The sequence below is a fragment of the Acytostelium subglobosum genome, assembly GCF_000787575.1.
Source record: "Acytostelium subglobosum LB1 DNA, scaffold: scaffold5, whole genome shotgun sequence".
In the NCBI taxonomy this organism is placed as follows: Eukaryota; Evosea; class Eumycetozoa; order Acytosteliales; family Acytosteliaceae; genus Acytostelium; species Acytostelium subglobosum.
The window spans coordinates 80434-102361 of record NW_012236527.1 but is presented as its reverse complement, the minus strand read 5'-3'; the positions used below and the strand labels follow the sequence as shown (position 1 = coordinate 102361).

The following is a 21928-nucleotide window of genomic DNA, read 5'->3' as shown; positions in this document are numbered from 1 at the left end:
TGACAAACTAACTAATACTCGCATGCTGAAGAGTGTCTTGACTTCTCAAAAACGTCCTATTTTGGAAATATCTGTGTGTGAGAGTCTCTGGGTGTGTGGAGTTCCAGGGACTCTGGATTGATCACTTTGGACTTATTCCAATGTGTTTATTGATGGACTAAGGATATATACACCTTAGGTCCTTTGCTTCTTTGTATTATTACGATCATTCGGTTCATCTCTTGACTTCTTCTTAATATTGTTGTTCGCAGTGATTGACTTGACATCTTGAATACTTTCCTCAAATGTTGTGATGTTGGCTGACTTGGATGATGATGATGTAACTGATGGTATCGATGGATTTATACATATGATCTTGAGCTTCTGATCGTGTGCTTTGCTGTCATCTACGAATATCTCAACGGTGACTGGATCAAACACACGGAATGTGAGTGTGTCGTTGGATAATGTTTGATTGACACAGTCATAGGTGAACGATGATGGTGCATTGGGCTCAGCAACGTAGACTGTGCCTTCGAATCCATAACGTGGCACCAATACCACGAATGCATTGGCCTTGACACGAATGATGTACGCCTTCTCCACAGTTTTTCTGCCCTTGAAGAAGATCAATGTGTGCAGGTTGGTCGAGCCACGGCCAGCATACTGCGCCATCCTGTGTCTAAAGTTGAAGCCTTCGCACAGATTGCTAACGGTCTTGTTCTCCATGTTGAGTGACACTGATTGGACTCCGATGGCCGAAGCCAACAGACGATGGACAATCACGTCTGGATAACGACGGATTGGCGATGTGAAGTGTGTGTAGATGTCAGAGGCCAGACCATAATGTCTAAAGTCCTCGTATGGCAGTGATCCAGAGCTAAAGTAGACGGCGGGTGACATGCAACGTGTGGTCATGATACGGCACAATGTGTTGAAGTATGGGTCCTCCTCAATGACGCATGCGTCCAACGAGGCAGACAGCAGCTTGGATGTCTCAGCATTGAATGTGAAGCCCTTTTGCTCGATCAGCTTGCTGAGCAGCTCAAAGCTGGAGGCCTTGGGCGTGGGATGGCGACGCAGCAGTGCGCAGCCGGGGAAATGTTTGTGAATCTTCTTGGCCACCCAGATGTTGGCCAGCAACATGAACTCTTCAATCATTGAGTTGGTCTCGCGCATCTGGTAGAGCTCAACATCGGAGGGGTCTCCGCCCAGCTCTTCAGTCTTGAACTTGACCTGTGGTGAAGCGAGGTAAAGAGCACCAGCTTCGAAACGGCGAGTCTTGAGCACCTTGGACAGACGGAGAAGCATGCGCAGATTGGTGGACACCTGGTCCTGCTGGGTGGCGTCATCAATCTTGATCTGAGCCTGCTCGTACGTCAGTGAGGCCACTGAGCGGATCAAACTCTTGGTGTACTCCACGTCCAGGACATTGCCAGCCTCGTCCAATTTCCAAATGCATGAGAATGAGTAGCGGTCCACGTTGGACATCAGTGAGCAGAGGTTTCCAGACAGCTCACCGGGAAGCATGTCTATACGGCGGTCCACAAGGTAGACGGTCGTGCCACGGTGCGCTGCCTCCTCGTCAATGGATGTGCCCTCGCGGACAAAGTGTGACACATCAGCAATGTGCACTCCGACTTCGTAGTTACCGTCAGGCAACTTCTTGCAATGCAGAGCATCATCGATATCTGTGCAGCCGGGAGGGTCGACACTGAACACGCATTCCGAGCGCAGGTCACGACGACCGATCATGTCGACTGGTGTGATGTTGTCCATGCAGTTGGCGGGCGGCAGACACTTCATGACGGACGCACCAAATGGATGATGTGGGATATCAAACTGCAACAGCAATACCTGGCTTTCGGTCTCCTTGTCGCCCAAAGGGCCGAGGTCCTTGACGAAATGGCCCGTGGGGTACTTGGAGTGGCGCTCCCACGAGTCAATAGCGACGACAATCCTCTTACCCACGATGCTGCCGACCTGTCTGCTTCTGATCCTGATCCTTGGTATCCTACGATCGATTGGAACAAAGAGTAGTTGCACTGCGCCCGTGGTCGCCTTGGCGTCGCCCTTGAACTCTACAGCGCCACAATATGGCTTCCAGTTTCTCTTGATGATGCCAACGACGCGGCCTGTTGGCTGATGTGTTTCGACCATCCTGGCGTCCTTGGCGATTGAATCGTCATCCTCCTCTAGCGCCTCTGTGTCCATCAGCACGACACCTGATGGTGCGGTCCATTGATCGCGCGGCAGGAGCTCCACAGCCACGACATCGCCATCGACCGCTCTGTTGATCGCCTCCAAGCCCTTGATCAGAATCTCCTTGTCCAACTGATCGCTCCTAATTCTCGCCTCGAGGTAGTTTGATTGATCGGTGCGCAATATACCCTGATGCAGCTCGCCCTTCTTGAGAAGATCAGTGATCACCGTGACACTCTTGTGCTCGGGGAATTGGAAACGCTTCGAGTCTGTTGAGTCTGTGTGTTCATCATCGTCTGGTGCCGACAACTTATCAACGAGTGATGGATGCTCCTCACTCATCTGCATAACCAGGTCCTGTATAGTCATTCCATCCAATCCCAATGCCTTTGCCTTCTTCAGATTGTCCTTGTCATTAGTCACCAGATTAACCTTGACCTTGTACTTTGACAAATGTGCTCTATACCATTCAGTTGCAACTCTTATCGCTAATAAGTTTGATTGATTGATCGATCATCATGTTAGTGATTTGATTGAATGAATGAGTGATGACCATGCGTGACATACCTCTGTCATTTCGATCATTTGGAGTCTCGCCAGACTCTCTTTCAATGGCGGTGTGACGTGAATGCTCGTTGGAGTAGACGTAGAAGTGACGAGCGTGGTTCTTGATGATCTCTCGCAGTCGGTTGTGAATGGCAAAGTTCTGATTCTTGACCTCGTCCAACACGGTGGTCAACACGACGACGTTGGTGATGGCAGGGTCCTCCAACAAGTCGATCTGATGCAGTACTACATTGGTATCCAACACCAATACATTCTGTGCAGTCAACTCCGCATTTGCTGCGGCAGCTCTCTCCTGTTCGTCAATTGTCTTATAAAGTGTCTTGTTCAACTCTTCACAAGCTGTACACATTGAATGTCCACATGCGATATCATCTCTCAAGTATACCTCCCTAACAACCTTTATAATCTTTCCTCTCCTTGTAGCTCTATAATATTCTTTATTCATTATATAATTATATGTATATGTATGTATGTATGTATGATTGATTGATTGATTGATGAGTATTAATTCAATCGTCAACTCAAAGTCGAATGGAACTCGACTTTCGTTCGTTTTCACCAAGTCAATTCAAACCCTTGCCCTCATTTTCCAAAGTTGAATGAGTGATTGGATACAATCAATCAAACAAATACATTCTATTATTACATGTAATAATAAGATCAATGATAGACACACGATAGTTATATAACTTTTTTTTGTTTGGCTTTTATTATTTTGTTATCCAGAGGTATTGGTCTCGCTCTGGTTTAGTAAGTATGGCGTCTGGGGTACTTCAAAAAGTTAATGAGATGCGACAGGACACTGGACGGAGGGGATGATGATGATGGGGACAAGGATGGGAGCATTGGTTTACTCGTCCTTCTTCTTCTCAGCGAGCTCCTCAGAGAATCTCTGGTATGGAGTCTTCTCGAGTGGGGTAACCTTCCACAAGTCTGGGGTGAGGTAGGCGTAGGTCTTGGTGATGGCGGCAAAGGTGGCCAAGACGAAGTTACCCATGGTTCTGGTCTTACCAGTGGAGGAGGTGTAGACATCCTCAACACCAGCGAACTGGAGAAGCTTCTTTGGGACACGGGCAGCGACGATACCAGTTCCACGTGGGGCTGGCACCATACGGAGTGCGACGGAACCACACTTTCCGGTGACCTTGGTTGGGACGGTGTGGGGAGCACCGATCTTGTTACCCCAGTATCCACGACGGACTGGGATGACAGAGAGCTTGGCGGTAACGATGGCACCAGCGATGGCGGTGGCAACCTCCTTAGCGCACTTGACACCGAGACCAACGTGACCGTTGGAGTCTCCGACGACAACGTAGGCCTTGAAACGGGTACGCTGACCGGCACGGGTCTGCTTCTGGACTGGCATGATCTTCATGACCTCATCCTTGAGACCTGGGAGGAACTGATCGATGATCTGGGACTCCTTGATTGGCAGAGAGAACAAGTAGATCTCCTCGATCGACTTGATCTTGTTCTGCTGAACAAGACGGCCTAACTTGGTGACGGGGACCCATCCCTTGGACTCGCCTCCACGACCACCACGGCCACCACGGGGACCACCACGGCCTCCTCTGTCTCCACCACGACCACGTCCTCCACGTCCACCGCGGAAGTCACGTCCTCCTCTGTCTCCTCTCTCTCCACGTCTCTCAGTGCTCTGCTGTTGATCGGCTGGGGCGGTAGTAGTGTCAGCCATTGCTATTAAAGTTGATGGAGTTGTGTGGATGGAATGTTAGTTATGTTGATACATTGGATTGTTGATTGATTGATTGATGAGGTTGTTTGGATTGATTGATTGATTGATTGATTGATTGATTGATTGATTGATTGATTGGATGCTGGATTGAGTTGATGTGATGTAGGATACACTTACATCTTCTTTCTTAGTTATCGGTATCGGTGATGTACTAGGAATATCTGAATGGTAATGATTCAGGCGAGTGAACCTTATGGACGATGGGTGGGAGTGAGAGGAGAGACCTGTGCTCGCTTCACCACCATACTCTAAAAAAAAAACAAAATAAATAAAAATATTAATTTCAAAAACTCATGGACTTCCAAAACGAACTTCCTTAAACAATCAAAACACAAGTGGAGTATGTTCTCTAGACTCAAAAACAAATCAAATAGACATCTATCAATATAAGAGTATCCACTACAAACATTATACCTCTTTCATTTATTACAAAGAAAGGTGGATGTATTCATCAACTACCAAATGAAATTTATTAAGTTTGCACCAGGATGAATGATGGATTCAACCCAAACTAACAATGTTCCCTCATTTCGATATTGTTTTGCCTCAACTTGAAGATCTCATTGAATGAGATAGGGAAAATATGAAAACAATCAGTAATCAAAGAGACTGTCACTTCAATAACAGCCCCCAAGTTGATATAGATATTTGATCAAACAGGAGTTTGGTTTGTGGCCTTATGCCACTAGAAGTGGATTCAAGGATACGCATTCACTCTCTCCCTTGTCGATCGAATTTAGGGAGAGACTCATATCATCAAGAATAGTATTGTCGGTTCATTTGCCATGTCATAGTCTTCTGATGATGTTTCGTCACCTCCTTTTAGTAAGAGAAATGATCATTTCTCAGAGTCATATTGGTTGGTTCTATATAAATGAGGCAAGGACTTGAACATCATAATCATTCTTCATTATTCAATGTACTCCTAATAATGTATAATAACAATAACAATAATAATTTGCCTATAGATTATACTTATAATAACAACAATATTGAATCTCTGTTTGAAACATTCCAATGGTCATCTAATGAGATGATGGAAGATCAAGTATCAACTCATACTATATCAATAGATGATATTGTTGATGTTGCAGACTTTAGCAGTCTGACAGAGTTTGATTATGAACTTGCCTTTCCACTCCCCCAAACAACTTCACCAATCCCCACCACGACTAATCTCCCACTTCACCATAACAACTATGACATAAACAACAACAACAACAATATCAATAATTCCAATATTATATTATCTCACACGGAGAATAATAATTATAATTATAATTATACACCTGTTACAACTACTACCACTACTACTACAACTCCTATTTCTTATAACTTTAGTAATGGTACCACTCAATTCAATGAGTATCCAGCATTAATCAATGTACCTCCTCCTCAATATTATCAACAATATCATCATATCACTCCAATTCAATATTATCAATATTATCAACAACACCAACTACTGCATCAATTTCCCGGAAATAGACCTGCCTCTACACTTTGGAGGATGTCCAAAGGAAAAGGGGAATGTCACTGAGCCAACTTTGTGATATCTTCAGATTCAACTTTCAGCCTAGTAGCAACGGTAGTCTCGAGGACTCTGGTTTGACTGCCATAACATGGTTGACTCGAAAGTTTATCGGAATGTTTGCACAATGGTCCGTGCTAAGCATTGTTGATGTAAGAAGAGAGAATAGATTAGACTGTGAGCCTGCGAAATCCAAACGTCTCTATGACATTGCCAATATCTTTGAGAGTCTTGGACTCATCGATCCAGGTTGATGTATATTTGGAGAGGACCAGTAATGACTCCTCGACAATAGACATCAATATCATCTACATCATCAACATCATCACAGATAGAATAACAATTATTATAACAACAACTACTACATCACTAAATGAATTTAATTTTAATTTAATGAATGGTGAAGTTCAAAACGTGATGAACATCACAGAAAGGAATTGAAAAAAACAAACACACATGGTGAGATGATTGTGATGATCACAACTTAATCATCATAATACACTCAATCAATTAATAACTTTATACATACATATAATATATATACATATACATACATACATAATACAATGGCAATGTTTGATTTGGACAGAATATCAGATGATCTTACTCATACATATGAGGAGGATATCACACGTGACTTGAAATACCTCTCCACACCTCACTTTGAGTTGCCTCCCAACTCAAGAGTATGTTTGTTGTTGAGTCATGACACTCTCTCTATCACATCAACAATGTCAACAACAGCTAACAATCAATCAATCAACTAATTATAGCCAGGTGATTTCTTGGAGCAGGTTTGGGATCACCCAGATGCACCAAAGCCAATCGAGATGGCACATGGTACTACTACATTGGCGTTTGTCTATGCTGGCGGTGTCATTGTGACTGTCGACTCAAAGTCAACACAGGGATCCTACGTTGCTTCAAGAACAGTGAAGAAGGTCATCGAGATCACACCAAACCTGTTGGGAACAATGGCTGGTGGTGCTGCCGACTGTTCCTTCTGGGAGCGTGAGCTCGGACGTCGTTGCAGACTCTACCAACTGAGAAACAAAGAGCTGATCTCTGTCTCTGCCGCATCAAAGATTCTTGCCAACATCGTCTATTCCTACAAGGGTTACGGACTGTCAATGGTATGATCATCTCAAAAAATATGAGATGAATGATGGACGACTTACAACTAACCTCAATCAATCAATCAATTAGGGTACAATGGTAACTGGATGGGACAAGACTGGACCATGCTTGTATTATGTAGATAACGATGGAACTAGATTAAAAGGACAGAGATTCTCAGTTGGATCAGGATCCACCTATGCATATGGTGTCCTGGACTCTGGCTTCAAGTGGGAGATGAGCAATGAGGAGGCCTACGAGCTGGGTCGTCGCTCAGTGTACCATGCCACCAACCGTGATGCGATGAGTGGTGGTTTCATCAATGTGTACCATGTACAGAAGGATGGCTGGAAGAAGATATCATCCGACGACTGTTTCCAGCTCTACCAGAAGTACTATAATGTCAGAGCCGCTGGTGTCGACCCAAACAACAACAACAACAACAACGCATAGTTATTACATACGTTCAACTCTTCTCTGTTGTTATGTCAAGTTAACCAACTCACTCATTTCAATCATTCATTCAACTAATTAACCAATCAATCAACAAAGTGAAGTAACAAGACAACAACAATAACCAATCCAAACAACAATATGAGCAATAAAGAAGGCTCGCTAGCGACCTGCAAGCTAGCTGGCTCACTTTTGTACAATGACATATACTGATGGACGACCGCCTAATGCGACAAGCCCGGCAGTGTCCTTACTGTTTGTCTGTTTATAAGTTGGTGATTGGGGATAGAGTGGCACAGGACGACATGTCTTCAATCATGCGCCAATCCTCTTGTATAGTTGTGACTTGAATCTTCCAAGACTGAACTCCTTCATGGGGATAGGTGGGACGATGTCCATGACGAGGTCGAGCACCAGCTTGCCAATGGCTGGACCAAACTTGAAGCCGTGTCCACTGCATGGACTGACAATGAGGACGTTGCGATGTGCGGGATGTCTGTCGATGATAAAGTTAAAGTCCAGGGCACTGGTGTAGTGACAGGTGAGTGAGCTTAGCTCCTTCTTGTGATCCATTAGAGGGAAGTAATCGGCAACGAACTTCTTGGTGCGTTCGATGTTCTCCTCGGGGTAGGTCTTCTTGGCGTGGTCCATCGAGTCGAGCACGGGACCACTTCTGTGCATGCCCACCTTGACGCCGCGTTCCTCAATCTGCGGCAGTGTGTAGAATATAGCATCCTTCTCATAGCAAATCGATACGGGACATGACTTCATCGTAAAGTCAATGTTGGATGGTGTGTCGGGGAGGTGGCCAAAGTAGAACACCTTCTCCTGGGTGACGTGCACAGGCACCACGACGTCCAGCTGCGAGCGCAGCAGCACATCGTTGATCCAGCCGCCACAGGCCAACACAATCTTCTTGGCTTTGTAAGTTGCGTGGTCGAATGTCTTCACAGTGACCTGTGACTCTGAATCCACGGTTATAGTATCCACACGTTTGTTTGCCATTGTCGTTGCACCATATCTCTTGGCCAACTTCCACATTGTAGCTACAGCCTTTGAAGCGAATATCACACCACTATCAGCTTGATAAACAATCAATGTCTCCTTCTTAAACTTGAACTGAGGGAACCTCTTATTCGCTTCCTTATGACTAAGTATGCTGTAGTTTATCTTGTTCTGTTTGTCGTGTATGTGTACATTATTAGCATCTCTCATACTCTCCATCCATCACATCAACAACATACATTATCATATGCAATGAGTAAGTGGCGTAGTGCCTCCTCGTCGTAGCCACCAAAGTCGATGCCACCTGTGATGTGAATCAACTTCTCTTTGGACTCATTCTCGGCTTCGGTCCAGAGGGGATAGGCTAGTTTGGAGAGCTTGATGTATATGTCCTCGGGGTAGGAGAATCGAATGATACGGCCATCGCCATGCGACGATGCATTGGTATGACACATCTCAAACTGTTCGAGCAACAGAACGTTCAGACCACTCTTTGCCAACATGTAGGCACTGGATGCACCAGTGATACCTCCTCCAACCACAATAACATCGTACATCTTTTCATCATCGTCATTATTCTCCTTATCCTTCTTTAATGCCTCTTGATGTGCATGATCCACTCTCTCCTCCTCTTGTGATGCTCCAATATGTGACTTTAATGATTGGAGTCTTCTAAAGATGCTTCCAGTGTTCATCATTTTATCTATCTATCTCTTTGTATATATGTATAAGTATATATGTGTAAGTATATATGAGTAAATGAATGTATGTAATGGTCGTATTGAAGATTAGATTGGCAAAGAACCAACATTGTTCCATTTCAAAAAAATCCAACCAATTGTTCAGCATCGTCATCGTCCACCACACGGACTCTCATTGAATCGATGGAAAGACATGGAGTGTGTGGGGGCACTACAACTAGTATCTGATATATCAATCACGACCCATATTATCATGATCAACTATAAGATGTCTATTTGTTTAAGTATACCAAACAATAAAAAAAAAAAAAAAAACAAAGATATAAAATCAAGATCCAAACTAGATCGAAGATGTTTCTTTGTTTGGTCTAGAGTTGTTCATAAAAAGTTAACTTGAGCTTGTGTGTGTTTGAAACGATGGGTCGGTGTTGGGTCATGGAAATGCGGTCCTGTGTTGCCCCATCTAATAACTCAACGCTTGCGATTTATAGCCTTGTTTAGTTGAATCACTTAAGATTATTTGAAAACGATCATTGGTCTACTCTATCCTTAGTTCTCCTCCTCCTACGAGTTTAACAGGACAAAACTATTTGAGATGAGACAAGTCTCTCCTTCCATTCATTATTCTTGATTTGATCAATAGATATATATGTAACTTAACAACATACTTTCATAGATAGATAACTACAAAAGTGTACATAATTCAATCAAACCGACAACAACATCACCAACAACAAACACACACTGATTAAACAGGTCTTTAGTCATTTTCATTGAATATATATTAATAATAATAATAATGTAAGTTATGACATTCCATACCTACTTCTCAACACACTCTTTCTATCCATTGTCCATGTCAATGTGACTTTGACATCCCTTCAATCCTTGGATGACCCTTCACAATGCCGCCACACACAATGGTACCACGCTCACTTTTACTGCATCTGATCACTCAGTCCAGCCCAACACTGACAGCGACGGGCGACCTCATCACTAGATCACAATGATCAACCCAACCTCTCTTTTGATGGCTGGGGCAAGAGTCATGTCTGAGCGGAACGCCCTTGATTTTTTTTATTTATTTTTTTTATCCATACGGCTTTTGTGATTTGAATTTTTTTTTGTGAATGCCATGCATAGTTTTGTCGCTCTTTTTCTCTCTCAGGTGAAGACCCAACTGCAACACTTGCCCCTGCCACACACACAAACAACACCAACAACAACAAAAATAGACATAGGCTACGCATCAAATCACACTGCGTCGCTCCTTCTCAACAGCAACAACAAGAAAACAATCACCACCACTTTGTAGGATATCTACTCTCCACATACATAACATCACTCAATATATCTATCTTTGTAGTAATAGTAGTAGTTGTAGTACAACTGTAAATATTCATCCCAATCAACAACGACCTCATTAATCAATCAATCAATTCAATCGATCAATCAATCAATATTGTGTGCGCACACGCGTGTTAAGTCCGTCTATCGTCAGCAACACAAAGACAACAACTCGCCAGGTCATGACCGTGAATGGACTAGCATCAAGTCCATTCCAGCACACGGAACAGACAACAACAACAAATCTGCATGTTGTGTGTTTAAAACAAACAAACAATCAATCATTTGATTGACTAATTGAGTGACTGTACTCACCACACCATGTGTTCATTGTCATTGCCATCAATCACACTCCATCATTGGCGCTCTCTCACACCAAACACGCTTTGGCACAACAACAACAACAACATATTACACCACACATAACAAGATAACATTTGTACCATATTTATATTATAAGTTTAGTTTATGTGTAGATGCTTTGGCGCGCCAACCCAACTAATGTCTTCCGCATACATACACACATTCTATTTTTGCCAACAACAATAACAAATAACATCATCCACAACTACTCATCGTATACGATACACCGGCCAATATCCATCATCCATCCATCCATCCGTCAACAATCAATCCATCAATCAATCACACACTCCGTCTCCCAAACAAACCACACACACAACACTCATACATCACAAGTTACACCTTCACCACCACATGTATTTTTGATCTCCCCCCCACACAACACCAACACAGAGCTGATCACCAATCAATCAAGCCGGCACGATCATATATCTATGTTTGTTACATCCATCATCCATCCATCAATCAATCCAATATATGTACTAAATAATTCCTTTTCGTTGTTTCTCTCTCACTCTTGTTGTATCGACATATTTGTGGTGTTAGTTTCCATTTCATTCAACATCATCATCATTAATATTAACAACAATAATAACATCAACAACAATTATCAATAATAATCAATAATTGATAATAATAATAATCAAACAAAATCAAATCAACTTCAATTCACCGTTACCTTATTCATCAATCACACACACCAACCTCCACTTCACTTTACTTTGTGCGCGCGCACAACAACACACACATTCATTCACTTTCACTTCACTCTCACCTATCTCTGTTAAATAACAATCAATATCAAACAATCAATCTGATTACTAATTAATCATATTGTGTACAGTAAACAAACATTCGTTTAGACAGCAAATATGCCTCTTAGAGAGTTTAAGATCGTTGTTCTGGGTTCCGGTGGTGTCGGCAAGTCTGCCCTCACTGTCCAGTTTGTCCAAGGTATTTTCGTCGAGAAGGTAAGCTAATGTAATCAAGGGACATAGGATAAGATATTATTACAAGTTACTAATATACACTTAATAATACTTTATAGTACGACCCAACTATTGAGGACAGTTACAGAAAGCAAGTTGAGGTTGATGGAAACCAATGCATGCTCGAGATTTTGGATACAGCTGGTACCGAGCAGTTCACTGCCATGAGAGACTTATATATGAAGAATGGACAGGGCTTCGTCTTGGTCTACAGCATCATCTCCAATTCAACGTTTGGCGAGTTGCCAGACTTGCGTGAGCAGATTCTGCGTGTGAAGGACTGCGAGGATGTGCCAATGGTGTTGGTTGGCAACAAGTGCGATCTTGGCGACCAGCGTCAGGTTGCCACCGAGCAAGGTGAGGAGTTGGCCCGCAAGTTTGGAGGCTGCATCTTCCTGGAGGCCTCTGCCAAGAACAAGATCAACGTCGAGCAGATTTTCTACGATTTAATCCGCCAGATCAACCGCAAGAACCCAGTCGGTCCAGCCAAGAAGGACAAGAGCAAGCTCTGTGCACTGTTGTAACTAATTATCTATCTACCCCGCTCCCCTCCTACCAACCTGACATCATCCCCATACCGTTTTCTCCATTATACCAATAACATCCATCCTTTTTGTCAACATTCCTTTCGTTCATCGCTGTCTCATTCGTTCGATCAATCAATGTTATTCTTTATTACATGTATGGGGTCAAGGCTGGATCGTTAGAATGACTGGATAGAGATATCTTGATGTTGGATTCTGGATGAATGCAAAGCCTTGAGGCTGGATGTTCATGTCGGATGCTTGTTGGTGAAGATTGACAAACTGTACGGCTGAGCAATATCCAACACCATTGCCAATGCCTCGTACTAGTGATTGTGCACCGGACGATACATATCCAATGGGCTTGCGTTTGGTCTGTTGGTAGAACAGTTCTGGATCAGTAGGATGGCCAACGTCCAACTGAACAGCTCCATAGTTCTTGCTGGTAAAGTCATTCCTGAGCTTCTCAAGGTCTGACTCGTGCGCTCTATATATCACAGAGTTCTTTACTGGTGTGCCACCATTGAACATCTTGACGCTCACTCTAACCAGTCCTCTCTCGTGTGGCTGATTAACAGTATCTGTCTCGTATTTACTGTCTGTTGATTGATTGTGTGTAAGTTGATTGATCGATGGATTGACACGGGATGATTGATACATACTCTTCATGAATGGCTTCTTGGTGGTCATGAGGGACATGGCTAGTTTGCCTCTGTAGACAAAGTAGGGCATGGACTTGAAGGTAATGTCAGTGGTGTTGTTGTTATCGGTGGTTGAGGTCTTTGCAGCATCAGAGAATATCTTGGCCTTCTTCTTCTCCTTTTGGTCTTGATTATCCTCATCCTGGAATGTGATATCACCCTTGTACCGCAGTACCCATTGCCAGTTGGGTGCGAATGGGAAGTATATGCAATTGTGAAGGTAGTTTGGTCTCTTGCCCTCTGGCGTCCTCTGGTACTTCTTGATTGGTTCCTGAGTTTGTTGATCGATGAACTCACTAAGGTGATTGGTGGTGTGAGTTAGTTAATGTCATCGTTGAATGAACGATGGATGGATGGTAAGCTTACCCATATCCTTTACAATCTGGGAAGTCACCTGGGAAGCTTGGCAAGCCTTGCTCGAGAAGGAAGATGTTCTTGTTCTCCAGTCCTATTGCCCATGCACCTGCATAGATAAGTGGCAACCAGAATGCCATCGCCCATGCCTTAGGTAGAATGATGTCCCATCCAGATCCATATCCACGTGTCAATCCACCATCTCTTTGGATCAACAGTATTGATGGGATACTGTAGTCTTTGATCTTGGCATTCAGCTGTTTATGTATGTATGTGCATGTTTTAGGTCAGCTAATGTGATTAGGATGATTGATAGGACGGCTAAACTTACATTCTTTCGATGCTGATATACCTGTGCTACAGGCTCAAGGTTGGACATCTTCCTGCGACTGTCGGAGTCTAACAGGGGTGAGTATGAGGCTTGAGCGTACTTTGTCCAGTTGACAATGATGTCATTCATTTGACGTTGTGTGAGCAATGATTCGTTGGATGCGATCGGGGCGTTGGGCTTGGGGATGGAGCCAACTGCCTGTGCCACTGATGGAGGCACTGAACATAGGAGTCTGGGATCATACACAGTCATTCCAATGACTGTGCCAGGTGGGAGAATTGCGGGTGTCCGCAGCTGCTTGAGTGAGTTCCATAGCTTGGCACTGACTGACTGTGTGTCCAATGTGCCAGTGGCCGCATCGATTGGATAGAGTATGGAGTTGAGCACCTTGTGGCACTTCTCACCCGTGAGCTCAAAACGCAGTAGCTCGCCATCGAGCGAGTTGACTCTGCAACCGTGAAGTTGAGCCTGTTGATTGAACAACTGCTTGCACTCCTCCATTGCTGATGCGTGTACCCATATCCATATCTGTCGCTTCTTCTCCTCCTGGTTGTTATTGTTGTTTGTTGTCGATGCAACTGGTCGCCACAAGAATTGAATGGGTGTGATCATGTGATATGGGTAGCGATTGGGATGATGGAGTAGCGATCTGCCCTCCTTGGTTCCAGCAATGTACATTGTGGCGCCAATTGACATCGAGTCTGGTGGAGTCATTGACTTGAGCATGTTACAAATGGACTCTTGAGTGCCAGTGATCTCGAAGCAACAATTGTAAGACTGATCATATATCGTAGTCATATGTGATGAAGCTCTGAACATTGGTCTGTACGACTTGACGTTCGGTTTCCATGCCTTTGTTGTGTCATTGGATGTGTGAGTGTGGGCATGCATGCCATGAGAGGCGAGGCTAGTGAGTGACACCACTTACAATCTTGTGTTTCCAGAGATTGATCATCTTCATTCTCTTGACATGCCATATGTGAGTCTCCAACCACTTGAACTCTCGTTGTCGTCGTTGATAATCGCGTAACAGATAGGGTGGTCTTCGTTTCGCCTTACGCACCACCTTGCCCTTCTTGTTGTTGATGATTTGACCTTCCTTGTTGGTACCTGCGCACTTCTCCATCTATCGATCACCAGCGTTAGTCACATGGCTGATGTCAACGATGATTGATTCACCATCTTACCTCTTTCCTCGTCCTAAATCTAAGATGCAATGGCGAACGATATGCATTTGTACTCATAGTCCTCCTTCTCAGATGCCTTGGCAACGTCTGGAATGCTCTGGTGTTGCTCTTCTTTGTGAGTATCGCAGAGAGAAATGAGTCTATCTCCTTCTTCCTCGCACAGATGTACCTGAGGGGATTGATAGACTCTCTGTTTGAGATGGTTTCTTTGGACATATCTGTGTAACATTGGGTGATAGACAATCATATTAATGTTTGTTGACAATGGATCATATGATCATGAGTCGTGTGTAAACACATACATGGATTGTCCATTCTTATCTCTATCTGTCTCTACCTGTATCTCTACAGTCTAGTTAATGCGCAAAACCGACTAACTTCAACTTTTTCGTTTTGAGTGTCAGGTCGGACAAAACATCTTGACATTCATTCATTCATTTGTCTTTCTTCAAATTATCACTTTGATTATTTATTATGATTATTACTCGATTGGTTGAGCAGGTCTATCTACATTAAGAGCAGCAAACTCTGATACTGCCTTCTGAATATCGTCAATATGTTTGTCAAACTCTTTGAAGCTGGCAATGGCACCTTTGTCATCAAACATCGTCTTGGAAAGGAATAGCATTGGATGTGTTTCAGTCAACTGCATTTTGAGTTGACCTAGAATAGTTGACAATTGTTCATTTGATGACTTTCCACCACTGAATCCATAGGTTGCTATTATCAATGGTTTACCAATCCACTCTGAATATAGATAATCAATAGCATTCTTCAAAGGTGCTGGATATCCCCTATTATACTCTGGTGATACTACAATGAAACAATCCATCGATGAAATCTTTGCAGACCATTTCTTTCCAATCTCACTAGAATATTGTCCATTCAACATCATTGGAGGTTGTGCTAATAATAATTATAATCGTAGTTTTAATACTAATGATAGGAGGTATAAATAAATAAATAAATACCTTCATCCATAAACGGTAAGTTCCATTCCTTCAGATCTATCAATTCTACATTGAATAGATCTCTTATCTTGGAAGTTTCAATGAACCAGTTGGTAACAGACAATCCAACTCTATGAGTCCTTGTGCTTCCTACAATCACTCCAACATTCTTCTTTGTTACTGTCATTATTAATTCAATAGATATTATTATTATAATTATACTATTGTTTATATATATAATATAAAGTAGACTAGTCTTGCAATTATTCCTTTAACTTAGACTCCAACCTCAATGAGAGAGCCCGAATGTTCGGGGTGTTAGTCGAGTGGGTTTAGAAAATATCCAAATTGAGTAATTTCCCTATTCTACTCGAATCTTTACAATCCAGTTTAACAAGGGTGGACTACTATTATGTATACTTTATTCGTCTTCCTGGTGGGTACTCAGACGACTACTACTATGTCTCTCCACGTGTGATATATCGCTTTGGGGTTGGTTCATTGGTACACTGGCTGGGTCAATATTATTGTTGTTGGTATCATTGTTGTTACAACTACTACTGTCTGAAGAGGATAAAGGTGTGCTAGCTCCAGATTGAGATAATGGACGATGTTCTAAAATGGTCATGGCAACATGGTCTGATGATGTTGCTCCATTGTCTTCAGTTGAATGTGACCTTGATCCACCGCCTTTGTGTCCTCTTACTTTGTTATAAACTCTTCTAAAGACTTGAGGCCAATCTTCACGCATCAATTGATATAATATAATTGCACTTAATGTAGATGCACCGATTCCATCAATCTTGATAACACCCCATGATATTACCAGTCCATTGACCATTCCACATCCAAGTACCAGTGCAATGCCAGCAGGGAATAAGTTTCTCTTTTGTGAGAAGTCCACCTGATTCGTAATCCAAATCTTGGCACCAGTTACTGCAATCAATCCAAACAGAACAATTGATATCCCACCAAATACTCCAGGTGGTATAGTTTGTATCACTGCACCAAACACAGGTAGTAGACCAAGTGCTACAGCCACAACAGCAGCCATTACAAAAGTCAATGTTGAGAATATCTTTGTTATACTCATCACTCCAATGTTCTCAGCTGGATGAGTGATTGATTGAGTCAGTAAGTGTGAGTAGATTGATTGGACAACATCTCAGAACATCATACATACCATAAGTAGTTGTACCTGTACTTCCAAATGAAGCTGCTAAGATTGTTGCCAGCGAGTCACCAAGGAATGCCCTGCCAAGTAGTTTATCCATGTTGGTACCAGTCATAGATCCTACTGCTTTGACATGTCCAATGTTTTCTGCAGCCAAGATAATGGCCACTGGCGCAATCAATGATATTGCTGAGCCATCGAATATTGGTTTTGTTGTTGGTGGAAAGCCAATCCACTTGGCATTTCGTACAGTGTCATAACTTATACCTGGTCCAATGCCTCCTAGACCAAAGAACAGGTATATAAGGTATCCAAAGATGCCACCCAACAGAATAGGTAGTCGCTTTAGTGGTCCAGGAGCATACATTGTGATCAAAATAATGGCCATCACAGTTGCAAAGGCCATCCATGCATCGAATCCAGTGGTGTTGGCTTGTCCAATTGCTGCACCAGCTAGGTTTAGTCCAATTGACATTACAACAGCACCAGTGACGATGGGTGGCATGAGTATCTCTAGCCATCTATAGCCAACTACTATGACAATGATTGATATAGCGAGATAGATGATGCCACATATCAAGATGCCACCAGCAGCCTTGTCAATGTTGGGGTTCAGTCCAGCACCAGGTACATAGTGATATCCAGTTGCCGCGTTGACCACACCGATAAAGGCGAATGATGATCCTAGATATGATGGCATACGACCACCAGTGCAGACGTAGAATATAAGTGTTCCAATGCCAGAGAAGAACAATCCAGTATTGGGACTGAAACCCATTAGCATTGGACCAACGACCGTTGAACCAAACATAGCCATCACATGTTGTAATGATAATAGTATCATCTGTGGCATTGGCATTCTCTGAGTACATCCAACCAACTGAGCATGACTTGACAACAACTCATACCTAGGAAAGTATGAACTGACCCATCTAGCACCCTTCTTTATATTCTTTGACACTGCCATCTATACATTAATGTTGTAATTATAATAAGTTGAACTGAATAAGTACTACTACATATATTTCTATTCGGGTGTTTGTTGTGAATGAAGATGAAAGTTTGGGTTGAATGAATGAATGTCAATCTGGATCGGACTGACAATGGGTGAAGGACTTGAGTTACATTGAACGCTCGTAAGATCTATCCTAAAATAGATTGAATGGGAAGGTCGAAATAAACTGTTTTCGGAATTGGAATTCAGATGGTGTCCATTCTCCGATTGATCAACTTGAAAGAATATTATATATTTATGAGTACAATGATGTGTTGGTAGTTTGAGGTTGAAGTCTTTGATTGTGATGTTGGTTGTGATCAATTAATCAAACAAACAATCAATCAATGTATAAGTATTATATAATATATTAAATGAGATGGATATTTTGTGGCAATAACTAACAACTACAATAGATTGTGTATATGTTTATCGTCTACCTCTCATGGCCTGGACACCACCTCCTCTGCCAAGGGCAGCACGGGTTCTTGGGTCGATTTGTGGACCAGCCTGTGACTGCTCTGATTGTTGGTTGGAAACGGTCTCGTCCACAGAGAGAACCAGACAGGCGGCCTCAGTGGCGGCGGTGATGCTGTTGAGCTTGACAATGGTTGGCTCCCAAACGGCCGACTTGTATGTGTCGCAAATGCCCTCGTTGACAATGTCCACTCCGTACCACTTCTCGCCCTGTGAGTGCTTCTGACGCAGCTGGTTCAGGATGTCGGTCGAGTCAAAGCCGGCGTTGTCACTGATCTGGCGAGGGATGACCTCGAGTGCCTTGGCAAAGGCGGTGATCAACAGCTGCTGCTTGCCTTCGATGGTCAAGGCATGGTCCCTCAGGTACTTGCTGATCTCCATCTCGGTGGCGCCACCTCCGGCGACGACCGAGCGATGCTTGCGAGCGCGACGCACAATCATGATCGAGTCGTGCAGCGAGCGCTCAGCCTCATCGATGAACTGCTCGCCACCACCACGCAGAATGATGGTTGCAGTGTGTGTGTTCTTGCAGCCAGTGAACAGGTTGTAACGGCTGCTTCCAATCTGCTTCTCCTCGAACAAATCGCAAGTTCCAATGACCTGTGGTATGATGTTGGACACGGTGGTCTGGATGCTGGCGCCTGTGGCGTGACAGACACGCTTCAGGTCCTCCTCTGGCACACGACCGGCGCAGAACATCTTCTTCTCGGCAAAGTATTGTGTGGCCAGATCTCCAATGGCGAGACGCGAAAGCACAACGTTGGCGCCCGATGCGTGGATGGCGTCCAGCTTGTCGTAGAACAGCTTCCACTCGGCGTTGACCAGTGCTTGATATTTGGATGGGTCAGAGATACGAATCTCTGCGTTGTCCTTCTCGGCCTTGAGCTCGAGCTCGTTGTTGAGACAGATGATCTTGGGCTGCTGGATGTATTTTGGTTGCTGCTCGAAACCGGCGTAGAAGAAGGTACGCTTGAAGGCGGCACCTGGCACAAACAGAGTGTCTGCCATGCCACCGCCGCTCTCCTTCTTCACTCCGATCATCGCCAACTCAATCTCGTCGTCGAGCAACTGAACAGCGTCCACAACCATCTTTGAGAAGAAGTCCTTGTGTGAGGCGATCAGCTTGGAGTTCATTGCTGTACCAGCGCACTTCTCGAGGAACTCGCGCATATCGGCGTCCTTGATGTCGATGCACAGCTCCTTGATCCTCTGCTTGGCAAGCTCGCATGCGCGTCTGTAGGCGCGAATGATGATCTGTGGGTGAATGCCCTCCTCGATGAATGGCTTGGCGACCTTGAGGAACTCGCCGGCCATCACGACCACCGATGTGGTGCCGTCGCCGACCTCGCTGTCCTGTGATTTGGCAATGTCCACCAGTGTCCTTGCAGCAGGGTGCACAATATCGAGCAGCTTCATGACTGTGGCGCCGTCGTTTGAGATCGTGACTTTTCTCTCGCTCTGATAGACCAACTTGTCCATTCCACGTGGTCCCAATGTAGTCCTAACTGTATCGACGATCGCACAGCATGCATTTATATTACTAATCAACTGAGGGATACCTTGTGAAGTATCTGTTCCTTCCTTCAACAGGATAATTGGTGGTTTCTAGATGATGTATATATCGTTCATTCATTGGTTCATTCAATCGTTCAATCGATCAATCAATAGGTATCCGTTTGGTTAGTTTGAGTTCATTTTCTTATCACCTGTACACCMATCAAGTTGGATTGATACCATACAATCATCTGAGACATCTTGTTTGATAACCTGTGTATATATATATATGAGATGATATGGATATATCCTCCTTCACACGAGCCTTCAAGAGATACAAGATAACCCAAGGTATCCTCTCTGTCTCTGTGTGTGTGAGGACCACAGAAGATTTTTGTTGATTTATTTTCAAATTAAGTTCACTTCTCTCATTTGAAGTTCCCAACAACATGAATTAGATGACTCAATGTCAAGAAGGACACTAATGTATCCTATCCTTGTACTCAAGTTGGAATTCTAATATAATATATTCACACAAAGAAGAGATAGATAATAGTTTACAATTATATATATATGTACCATTCATAAGTCAATCATGCTTCTTTCAATATTGTCATTTCTGCTTTATGTCATTGGCATGATGTTTGGCATCGTGTGTCTGGCATGTGGACTATACTACTTTGCAGAGTTGGTAGAAGAGCATGCTACAGTGGCCAAGAGATTGATTAGATATACTATAATTGTATGGACACATTGTTATTCCTGCCATATGTTGGCTCATTGCAATGACACTACCCGACGACTGACTTACATTGACTGAACACCCCTTCATAGACGACGATGGTACTCATACTACTGGTTGGATTGTTTGAGAGTGTTGACAAGCTATGCATATTCTTGAGTCTTGTCAGCCATGCATCATACTATACTCTATTGTCAGAGTTCCCATTCGTCACACTTTCGAGCGTCAAGTTTATTGTTAGCGTTGGTATGTTTGATCATGACCAGAACCTGATGATGTCCTTACTCACCCTCCTGCCCCATTTCACAGCAACCATGGTCATCAGTCATTGCATGTGGTTCATGTTCTTCCGCTCCAACTGGTTCCCATTCACTGAGATCATTGCTGTATTTGTATTCTTTGTCTGGTTGGTTCCATTCATCTTCTTTGTATCACTCTCTGCCAATGACAGTTCATTACCATTCTCTTCTGGAAGTATGTTTATTCATTTGGATCGATCATTCATTCAATCTATCGACCTCGACAACTCACTCATTCATTCTCCATCCTTTAGGTCGTATTGTAGGCGTAGACAACGAGTACTCTCGCAAGAAACTTGGAACAAGCAGTCTGAAATCAATGATTGGATGGATAAAGAAGAAGACAGACGACTTGACTCGATCCAACTCCAACAAGCATTACTATTAAACTTAGTAGGCACGCACGAGCGGCGAGATCATTGAATGAACGACCAATCATTATGGCCAAGGCATTAGGACAATTACATTGTTGTTGATGGGCATTCGTTTGCTTTTATTATCAGTTTCCAACTCGCATGTTGGTTTAGTCTTGGCGACGTGATGCTCGTTGTGTTTGTTGATCCTGTTTGCTGTTCGTTGTTGGGAATCAACCATTGTGATTGGTGGATGATTTGGGGGAGATAGGGGGGAGGAGAAGGGATGGCATATGGCATGGCAGTAGCAGTGGCACACATTCACTCACTCACGTACGT

General features: G+C 43.5%; 10 protein-coding genes across 10 annotated transcripts; 3 read left to right on the top strand and 7 right to left on the bottom strand.

The window, feature by feature from the left end:
* Nucleotides 1-189: 189 nt before the first annotated feature.
* On the bottom strand, nt 190-3190 carry SAMD00019534_028060 (hypothetical protein; the record flags this gene model as incomplete). Its single annotated transcript, XM_012900939.1, has 2 exons — nt 190-2669; nt 2749-3190. Coding segments are annotated over 2 exons (2922 nt in total), but the record flags the coding sequence as incomplete, so codon positions are not given.
* A 408-nt stretch (nt 3191-3598) lies between these two features.
* SAMD00019534_028050 (hypothetical protein) lies at nt 3599-4444 on the bottom strand (the record flags this gene model as incomplete). Its single annotated transcript, XM_012900938.1, has 1 exon — nt 3599-4444. The coding sequence occupies one exon, from the start codon at nt 4442-4444 to the stop codon at nt 3599-3601; it is 846 nt and encodes a 281-aa protein (XP_012756392.1).
* A 2157-nt stretch (nt 4445-6601) lies between these two features.
* Nucleotides 6602-7604, top strand: SAMD00019534_028040 (hypothetical protein; the record flags this gene model as incomplete). The annotated part of the gene is made up of 3 exons (XM_012900937.1): nt 6602-6721; nt 6809-7168; nt 7242-7604. The coding sequence occupies 3 exons, from the start codon at nt 6602-6604 to the stop codon at nt 7602-7604; spliced, it is 843 nt and encodes a 280-aa protein (XP_012756391.1).
* A 318-nt stretch (nt 7605-7922) lies between these two features.
* On the bottom strand, nt 7923-9307 carry SAMD00019534_028030 (hypothetical protein; the record flags this gene model as incomplete). Its single annotated transcript, XM_012900936.1, has 2 exons — nt 7923-8780; nt 8849-9307. Coding segments are annotated over 2 exons (1317 nt in total), but the record flags the coding sequence as incomplete, so codon positions are not given.
* A 2585-nt stretch (nt 9308-11892) lies between these two features.
* SAMD00019534_028020 (hypothetical protein) lies at nt 11893-12533 on the top strand (the record flags this gene model as incomplete). The annotated part of the gene is made up of 2 exons (XM_012900935.1): nt 11893-11991; nt 12069-12533. 2 exons carry the CDS (start codon nt 11893-11895, stop codon nt 12531-12533), a joined length of 564 nt encoding a protein of 187 aa, XP_012756389.1.
* A 165-nt stretch (nt 12534-12698) lies between these two features.
* On the bottom strand, nt 12699-15045 carry SAMD00019534_028010 (hypothetical protein; the record flags this gene model as incomplete). The annotated part of the gene is made up of 5 exons (XM_012900934.1): nt 12699-13132; nt 13196-13530; nt 13601-13845; nt 13920-14771; nt 14848-15045. The coding sequence occupies 5 exons, from the start codon at nt 15043-15045 to the stop codon at nt 12699-12701; spliced, it is 2064 nt and encodes a 687-aa protein (XP_012756388.1).
* A 551-nt stretch (nt 15046-15596) lies between these two features.
* SAMD00019534_028000 (hypothetical protein) lies at nt 15597-16288 on the bottom strand (the record flags this gene model as incomplete). The annotated part of the gene is made up of 2 exons (XM_012900933.1): nt 15597-16009; nt 16078-16288. Coding segments are annotated over 2 exons (624 nt in total), but the record flags the coding sequence as incomplete, so codon positions are not given.
* Nucleotides 16289-16477: 189 nt separating this feature from the next.
* On the bottom strand, nt 16478-18197 carry SAMD00019534_027990 (hypothetical protein; the record flags this gene model as incomplete). The annotated part of the gene is made up of 2 exons (XM_012900932.1): nt 16478-17166; nt 17240-18197. 2 exons carry the CDS (start codon nt 18195-18197, stop codon nt 16478-16480), a joined length of 1647 nt encoding a protein of 548 aa, XP_012756386.1.
* A 459-nt stretch (nt 18198-18656) lies between these two features.
* On the bottom strand, nt 18657-20455 carry SAMD00019534_027980 (hypothetical protein; the record flags this gene model as incomplete). Its single annotated transcript, XM_012900931.1, has 2 exons — nt 18657-20306; nt 20441-20455. Coding segments are annotated over 2 exons (1665 nt in total), but the record flags the coding sequence as incomplete, so codon positions are not given.
* A 323-nt stretch (nt 20456-20778) lies between these two features.
* On the top strand, nt 20779-21624 carry SAMD00019534_027970 (hypothetical protein; the record flags this gene model as incomplete). The annotated part of the gene is made up of 4 exons (XM_012900930.1): nt 20779-20937; nt 21030-21183; nt 21247-21407; nt 21469-21624. Coding segments are annotated over 4 exons (630 nt in total), but the record flags the coding sequence as incomplete, so codon positions are not given.
* Between the last annotated feature and the right edge of the window lie 304 nt (nt 21625-21928).